General features: G+C 36.2%; 2 protein-coding genes and 1 non-coding gene across 3 annotated transcripts; 1 reads left to right on the forward strand and 2 right to left on the reverse strand.

The window, feature by feature from the left end:
- Nucleotides 1-658: 658 nt before the first annotated feature.
- Smp_138420 (zinc finger protein, putative) lies at nt 659-3,912 on the forward strand (the record flags this gene model as incomplete). The annotated part of the gene is made up of 3 exons (XM_018791188.1): nt 659-769; nt 3,072-3,179; nt 3,877-3,912. Coding segments are annotated over 3 exons (255 nt in total), but the record flags the coding sequence as incomplete, so codon positions are not given.
- Nucleotides 1,086-1,152, reverse strand: Smp_tRNA_01311_Gln_TTG.1.1. Its single transcript has one exon. It is a non-coding gene (tRNA).
- A 4,333-nt stretch (nt 3,913-8,245) lies between the features above and the next one.
- Smp_138410 (hypothetical protein) lies at nt 8,246-8,362 on the reverse strand (the record flags this gene model as incomplete). The annotated part of the gene is made up of 1 exon (XM_018791189.1): nt 8,246-8,362. The coding sequence occupies one exon, from the start codon at nt 8,360-8,362 to the stop codon at nt 8,246-8,248; it is 117 nt and encodes a 38-aa protein (XP_018645602.1).
- Nucleotides 8,363-9,263: the final 901 nt, after the last annotated feature.

A 9,263-nucleotide genomic window follows, 5' to 3' on the forward strand; every position in this document is an offset into this window, starting at 1 on the left:
GATCCCGTTAGTGAGATTCAAACTCAGGACCTATCAGTCTCTCGCGAGCGCCTAACCTCAAGACCACTCAGCAGACATCCAGCAGTATTAATGTCTAACTTCAGTCAATCTATGAGATTTCGCTGCCATCCACCATCGTCCTCAGTGAGTTACTGTCTCATAACAGACCCGGTTGAACTCTACTGGTCACATCTTCTCACCAGAACTCCAGGAAATACCTCTTGAAGCCAGTCACTAGTGAGCACATAATGATTATTATCAGAAAGGGGTTTTGTGTCTAGAGGTTAAGCGCTTACGAGCGAGACCAAAGGTCCTGAGTCGGAATCATATGAACGGGGTCGCAGATGCGCACTGCTGAAGAGTCCCATACTAGGACGAAATGGCCATCCAGTGCTTCCAGGTTTTCCATAATTGTCTAGCTTTAACTGACTAACGGATTCAACTATTAAACTTATTTCGAATTTAATTATTTTTATCTAAATTATAAACTGATTGGTAGTAATGATAATTATACTAAGTTGTGAAATTTGAATGGGATTGGAAATGTAAAACTATTTATTCAAATCACTGTTTTAAATATTCTGAAAAGGTTTTAACCATCGTTTTTTCTAAAAGAAAGCTTAATTCAAAGATCAAAAAACTTTTCAACCTATTTTAGGTACATAGTGGTGAACGTCCTTATAAATGTTGTTATTGTAATAAAGCATTTACAGCCAGTAGTATTCTGCGTACTCATATTCGACAACATTCAGGAGAGAAGCCTTTTAAAGTAGGTTGATAGATGATATTGCTTTGATTGATAAGATAAATTTATTCACTTTTATTATTGTCTTTTTAAATCTAATGGGTAATGAAGATTTTATTGTACATACAAAAATACATTTTCAATGTAGATTCAATTTTAACTTACGTTAATCAAAAACAAAGAATATCTACTTGAATATTCTCTAGATCTCTTCAAACTACTAGACTATTCAGTAGTATTGTAAGCAAAGATAGATATTGACTAGCAGTGGAATCCAGGACGCGCGTTTCGTCCTATTTGGGACTCGTCAGCTGGATGTACCCGCATCTCAGAGTTGATGTTCACTCTGGGACTCGAACACAGTACCTTTCGCTTCAAACGCCATTGCTTTATCCACTCGGCCACTGAGTCCTGATAGCCACTTGCTTGTGCGATGGGGTGAATTAAGGCTATATCGAGGCAATACGCACAGTATGCACATATGCCAGTTAGAGACTGACCAGTTGCAGTCCTAACACATCGATGGGAAGATTCAGACAAACAATACTAAATGAATTTATTCAGTAGTATGTATGTACGGATCAACAGAAATTCATGTTTCTATTTTGTGCTAAATAACATTTGTTATCATTTTATTATTTGTGTAATGAGATGTTTTAAAAAATAATATCAATATTAGGTGGTAGGCTTCGATTAATGATTTCGTATGAATGCGCCAAATTTTGCTCAATTTGAAATAGTTTGAATTATTTTGTTGTTTATATTTCGACTGAAATTCAATCATTATTGGTTGGTATATGCGTATCCTGTGAAGAGTGTTTCGATACAGCCATGATTTTAAGCATTATATATATATATATATATATATACTATGGCTATCACTGAAATTCGGAACGCTCGTCTTGTTCTATTTGTGACTCGTCAGCTGGACTAAACTACTTGACTTGACGATCTATTCTATATAAACTTGTAACATAATCTCCGTATCGAAATGATCCTCACGAGATAAGCATATGTCAACTAAAACTGACCAAATTTCAGCCAAAATATCAAAAACGAGACATTTTTAACTATTTCACGTTGAATTATATCTCATACGCATTGCACACGTGAGGGGCTATCCAAACTCAGTAACTAAAAGGATAACTCAGAGAACTTTAAATTAATAGGTACTGAGTTTAAATCCCGGACTGGACATCAACTCTGGAATACAGGGCCGTCTAGCTAAAAATTCCAAAATAAGACGAAATGAGGATCCTGGATTTTATTGCTTGACGAAGTCTACTTGTCCTATATGTCGAATTTTGTGTTTTGGATGTTATAACAAATTAGTTTCTTTGCTATTTGGAACTATCCAATAAAGCGTATTTCCGATCGTTAGATGACCGGTGAGATTTGAGTTCATATTGCCAGATCATGTAATCAAAAATGATAGCAAGGAGGTTTGAAGGCTGCAGTTACCCTCTTGTTTAATGAAATAGTTTATGCTGGCTGATTGCTTAGTAGTAATTAATGCCATGTCATAGGACCCAGGACCTATCTGTCTTGCTCGCGAACGCTTAACCTCTAGACCATTGAGCCGACATCCAACGGTGTTAATGTCTAACTTCAACCAACTCACGAAGTTGAGCAACCGTCCACCATTATCTTCAGTGAGTTACTATTTCACAACAGACCTGGTTGAATTCCACTGGTCACTGCTTCTCACTTACTAAACTTTCTTACAAATATGATAAGCTTCTTTAAAATAAATCCCCAAAATAAATGGTTGTATGCGTCTTTGACAATGAAACTGACCTCATTAGTTTTACTGTGTACATCCCTAGGCAAAGGTGTTACGTCAAGAATCCGAACCACATCACGTTTGAGTACGCTGCGCTAAGCATCTCTTAGAACAATCAGTCAGCGGAGATTGTTATTAAACAATGTTGTAGTGAACAAGAAGACGAGTGAGGACAATCGAATGAGTTTCAGCATAAAATTACAGAATATCTCTCTAAAATCTGACAACCATACAATTAATTTGCGAACTATCAATCAATCGTCTCAATCTTGACCGATCCTTCTGCAAATATCAGTCCATAGTCTTCGATTATTATTGTACATTCATTTTCATACCGATTGCGTTTCGTTTGCGTTCTTTCGTTATCGATCTTCTACTGAAATACATTCAATACCTGACCATCATTACGTACTACATATGTGGAAAAAGTAATCCACGCCACACTGTATATTTATGAAATCTTCAATTTTTAGTATTCTTCTTCATATCTGAACATTTTTGATTATTAGTTATTCAAAATAGTGTTTCTACTTTTAAATACAGTGTAAATTTTGCTGGAAACCGTTCGCTTCACATGCAGCTCACGACAGTCATGTACGGAGAACTCATTCGTCAGAGAGTAAACTAATGAATGCGAATCAGACTCCTCAAGTAAATAACATCTCGACATCATCAATTGCTGATTCAAATATACACTGGAATGAAATTTTAAATCTGTAATACAGATAAAAGCTGTATTATTTAGCTTGATAATTTACATTTTGAAGGTGAGTTAATATTTTAAACACTATAATGTTTGACTGTAAGCCGCACCCTTTAAATGGTACAGGGGTAGGACTATAATTCATAGAGGAAACAATAGGATTTAGAATAATGACTCGTAAATTTTCCCTCGAAACTCATTCACTTATATTACTCTATAGAATTTTCAGATTATAGATATTACTTCTTTATGAAAGCCATAACTTTGACTATTAATCTTAATTCCTCATACTAAATTATAACCCTATTTTAAAACCCAGTTAGTGATTGAATTTTCTAAAGGCCACTTTATTATCACTTAAAGGTCTTCCATAAATTATAGTCTTACCGGTATAACCTTTAAAATCACTGTAAAAGAGAACAGTAGAGACTGAGAAGTGATATTATTCATTAGACAGTAATTATATATGGAGATAGTTAGAGGAAGTAGTGAAAACTTGGAATTAATAAAAGAGGTTATTCGAATAATAAAGTGAACAGGAATTTTTCTAAAGCCATGTATATGCCTTGCAGTATATTATCAGCAGTCATAAAATGTATTTCATTAACTTTTCTGTAAATTACTTTCAAATAATTAGCATATGAGGATGGAAATTTACGGGGAAAAACAGTTGAAGCATAAATAATTAAAGATAAAACTGGAAATTTATCACATTCTCCTGACATTAATTTTCAAGTTATACGTGAATGAAACCAGAATGTTGTAAGAACGCAGATTCGAATTCGCGACCATCTTAATATGTCTACGCGGTAGTGTTGAAGCTTGAACAGTATTGCAAATAAACATTAGAATTTCCTAATGGCAACTCAAAAGTGAATGTGGGTTGCAGTTTCATAGATAATGTACCTTTAATTGAAACAGTGTAAATTTTCCAACAAGATAATAAAAAAATAAATGATATTCTGGAAATAATTACGAAACGCTTAGTAATTTGCCGCCATGCCCCCAAATGCCTTGGTATGGCCGAGAGTGGGGAGAGTCCTCTCTCCCTCTCGAAATACTCTCACATGACCATGAGTAATATAGCCTCTGTCAGGGAAGTCCTACTCAATGCCCTCTCGTGGAGGGTGTTCTTTTTACAAAATTGAGAGGACAAAAAGCGAATGCTCGGCGCTTTAACCGGGTTGGTGGACATGGAAAGTTCACCTAGGGGAGTTGGAAAACCCTGATTCCAAACCATTGGTGCACATGGGCTCCAGTATCCTGAAGGAACGAAGGGCGTATGAATAAATCGTTGGTTGGTCACCGGCTCCCATGGGACTGCATCTCCTCACGATGCTCCACTGCCTTGTGGATCAGACCTTCAGGTCGAAGGCTCCGGATGTGGTCCCCTAAGAAAACCACCTGCTTCAGTTTGGGCACCTGAGCAGTATCACAGCCCTCACACAAATCTCAAATGATTTGTGCGGCGCATATGTATCTGGTACCCGTTTGTACCAATATTTATGTGTTTAAATAAATAAATACAATAAAATTTACCGCCATGATTAAGTTGATACAGAAAATAATGTAACATACAAAAGACAGAAATATAAAATTAGATTTTTCGAAAAGATGTGGCTCATAAATTGTTCCGAGAAGACAATTATCCTATGGATTAAAATAATGTAAGGCAACAGATAGGATTCGATTATTCTTAGTAGAGGAACTAGGGGATCTTGTCAATAAATGAATAGTATAATAAGATGTAATTCTAGTTCCATTACAAAGTGATTATAATTATCTACAGTCATACATAATTTCACAAACAATTTGATTTTTTTTATTTAAAAAAAAATTCATTTCAGCTCCAGTTTCTTTTCCTTACATCAACACTACATCAAGTCATGTGGGTTCTCCTTCTACAAAAGAAATTCAGATGACTTTGTAGAAGGAGGTGACAGTTACATTTTATCATTTTATACATAAGTATAATAATGATTGTTACAGTCCTTAAACTAATAGTAATATCATACTATTGTATTCAACTATACTTTTTTTTCCCGTTTCTTCACATGTAGCTATCCTAATATGACTAATGTATATACTAATTTTAAATAAATGAAAATATTTGGTTTTACTTTAACTCTACACTATTGTTTCTGTTTGATGAGGAATAATTATCTTTCAAGAATTTTTATCACGATATTAAGTACATGTGTACTTGAGTACAGATAGTCAAGAAAATAATAAAGATTATGGTCTAAAAGCTTATTTGTTCAAAATTGGAAGTAATTGAAAGAAAAGGGTTATTTAGACTGTAAAATGGTAGTATAAATAAACAAAGGTCATTTATTGTGGGTTACGACCAATAATGTACGAGGTTGATCATATATCTCTGGTCAAATAATCCTATTAGGGTTTTTCATCCTTCACATGTTTGTAGAAAAAGTTCACCTAGGGGAGTTGGAAAACCCTGATTCCAAACCATTGGTGCACATGGGCTCCAGTATCCTGAAGGAACGAAGGGCGTATGAACCAATCGTTGGTTGGTCACCGGCTACCATGGGACTGCATCTCCTCACGATGCTCCACTGCCTTGTGGATCAGACCTTCAGGTCGAAGGCTCCGGATGTGGTCCCCTAAGAAAACCACCTGCTTCAGTTTGGGCACCTGAGCAGTATCACAGCCCTCACACAAATCTCAAATGATTTGTGCGGCGCATATGTATCTGGTACCCGTTTGTACCAATATTTATGTGTTTAAATAAATAAAATAATAAATAAGGAAAATAATTCGCAAAATGTTTAGAAGTTTAAGCTGGTCGTGACAAGCATATCTTTAGGTACGTTAACAGCTTTAGACGACCTATAACGTTTGATAGCTTTCCTTGCTCATATTTAGTTCCGTAGAATGATAATATGATTTCAGACCTTGCATTCATTTAATAAGGTTGAAACTGTTCAAGGTTGAGATTCAACTGCACCACTTGTACTCCTTCAAGGGCAATAAAAATGTAATTCTAGTGTTGATTCTTTGTCATAAGATAGATAGTAGCTTCATATAATAAGAACGAACGTGTTCTATGTATTAGTTCACTAATATCAGAATAACTTATAAGCCCAGAAAACATCTCGTCAAACTCATACAGTCCAATTTTATGATGAAAGCATCCTTTTATTGATGTCATTCAATCTGTTAACTATTATTTACACAAAGTGATCTATATTGCGTTTCCAATATTATTATTTGTTTCTTACTTCATAGTATGCTGTTAAGACGACTGTTTGATGATTATAAGGCGGAAAATGAAGTCACTGATCGCAAATATTTCATTTGGTGAGTCTGTTCTACAGTGAAAAAAGACTAGAAAACAATATCAATATCACTTATCCTCCGACTTGATTAGTAGTTGAGAAGTATGTTTCACATGGAAAGCTTCTCCTTTTACTACAGCCTTCACGTATGAGAGGCTCAAACCAGCTTTCACTAGGTATACTACTTTAACTTTAAAAAAATTAGGTAGCGATTTAGTGTTTTTTCGGTTGGGATAAAGGTTTGTTAGAGAACACTCTGGTCAGTGTTTGTGAAGTTCATGAATCTTAATGGCTTCGTAATTCTTCTGCTTGGCTTACTTACTTACGCCTGTTACTCCCAATGGAGCATAGGCCGCCGACCAGCTTTCTCCAACCCACTCTATCCTGGGCCTTCCTTTCTAGTTCTAACCAACTTTCATTCATTCTTCTCATATCTGTCTCCGTTTCTCGAAGTGTTCTTTGGTCTTCCTCTTCTCCTTTGACCTTCAAGATTCCATGTGAGGGCTTGTCTTGTAACGCAATTAGGTGATTTCCCCAAGGTGTGACCAATCCACTTACAGCGCTTCTTCCTGATTTCTTCCTCCTCTGGAATCTGGTTTGTTGTCTCCCACAGTAACTTGTTGCTGATAGTGTCTGGCCATCGGATCCGAAATATCTTGCGTAGACAGCTGTTGATAAACACTTATATCTTCTGGATAATGGCTTTCGTAGTTCTCCACGTCTCCGCCCCATACAATAGAACTGTCTTGACATTTGTATTGAAAATTCTAACCTTGGTGTTGGTTGACAATTGTTTTGAGTTCCAGATGTTCTTCAGTTGCAGATATGCTGCTCTTGCTTTGCCGATCCTCGCCCTCACATCTGCTTCAGATCCACCGTGTTCATCAATGATGCTGCCCAGGTATGTAAAGGTTTCTACATCCTCCAAAGCTTCTCCGTCAAGTGTAATTTGATTGGTGCATATTGTATTGCATCGGAGAGTCTTGCTTTTCCCTTTGTTTATATTGAGACCTACTGCTGCTGAGGCTGCTGCTACACTGGTCGTTTTCTCCTGCATTTGTTGTTGCGTTTGTGATAGAAGAGCCAGATCATCTGCAAAGTCTAAATCGTCCAGCTGCATCCTTCCTGTCCACTGTATCCCGTGATTTCCTCTAGTTGTTGACGTCTTCATGATCCAGTCGATCACCAGGAGAAAGAGAAAGGGTGAGAGTCAGCAACCTTGCCTAACACCGGTCTTTACCTCGAATGAGTCGATGAGTTGTCCTCCGTGGACGATTTGGCAGTTTAGTCCATCATAGGAGTTCCGTATGATGTTGACTATCTTCTCAGGCACGCCGTAGTGTCGAAGAAGCTTCCATAGTGTCGTCCTGTCCACGCTATCAAATGCCTTCTCGTAGTCGATGAAGTTGATGTACAGTGATGAATTCCATTCGATTGATTGTTCCACAATGATCTGTAGAGTTACGATTTGGTCTGTATACGATCTATCCTTACGAAATCCAGCTTGTTGATCTCGAAGTTGGGCGTCTACGGAATCCTTCATCCTGTTTAACAATACTCTGTTTAAGACTTTTCCTGGTATTGAGAGAAGTGTGATGCCCCTGTAGTTATCGCACTTGCTTGGGAGACTTGAAAAATATCGTTCGAGTCTATTCAGCTTACTTGGGCTGTGACCACAACTCAGTGATTATTTACCTAAGTTATACTAGCAGTATCAGTCATTTTTTATATGGCACTGATGTATCTTCGGTTTTTAAAGCGATGGAAAAAGCAATCCGACAGTTGGTTGCCCATGGGATAGATTTAAATATGGAAGAATTCCTGCCAAAGTTCATTTATTTTCACGATGTTTTCCTATCTAATTAGCACATTTTGATTCTTTAGAACAAATTTAATTTCTCAGCTTCTAAAACTAGGTTAAAAAAAAGTATGAATTACATATTCACCAAGGAGATAACTGAATTTTAATATGGTTAATAAGAAGTCATTGTTTAATTAAAAAAATTGGACTGTTTCAATATCTGTGCCTTTGGTAACCTTATAGTGACGCTCATTTGAGTTCAATAATTTAAAAAATGTGAATAGCCAATAACTTCCTAATAATAATGTAACAAACGTTCCAAATGGTACAGAACGACAAGGAAAGAAATAGTAGATACCACAAAAATGCAAAGTAATATTCATAAGAACAGAGACGTGAAGTGATTTTCTCCATATTTGCACGGGAGCATACAATAATAGACTTTACATTTATTATCATTTCCTTAAATTCGCTGACCAATAAAAAGCGTCAAAATCAAACATATGTGGAATGAACATTATAAAGGTTTCGTTTTAAATATTCTTAACTCTTTAAAAGAGAAAACTATCTATCACCGTCATCTACAGTTAGCAATGATTATTTAGTTTACGACTGATGAGATTGTTATCATTTGAAGTATTGCCTTCTAACCTTCGATTTTTTAAACTATTTTCTGCTAAAAATCTGAGCGAGTTTGGTCACTTATCAAGGGGCTTTATATAACTTTGCTTCTCAGGCTTATGTTGTCGTCAGGGTCATGAAGAACAGATGTAGACTTTTTCGACTTAGTCATGCAGCTTTGTAAATGCAAACTACAAAAATTTATGACAAACAACCTGTCTGAAATTTCAGCCTACTTCGATTATACCAAGTTGTTTCATATCCCGACATTCTTTCATTTTTAAGTGAGTATTTTAAAAAATTAACCCCACTGA

Source organism: Schistosoma mansoni, assembly GCF_000237925.1.
Source record: "Schistosoma mansoni, WGS project CABG00000000 data, chromosome 3 unplaced supercontig 0192, strain Puerto Rico, whole genome shotgun sequence".
NCBI classification, from domain to species: Eukaryota; Metazoa; Platyhelminthes; class Trematoda; order Strigeidida; family Schistosomatidae; genus Schistosoma; species Schistosoma mansoni.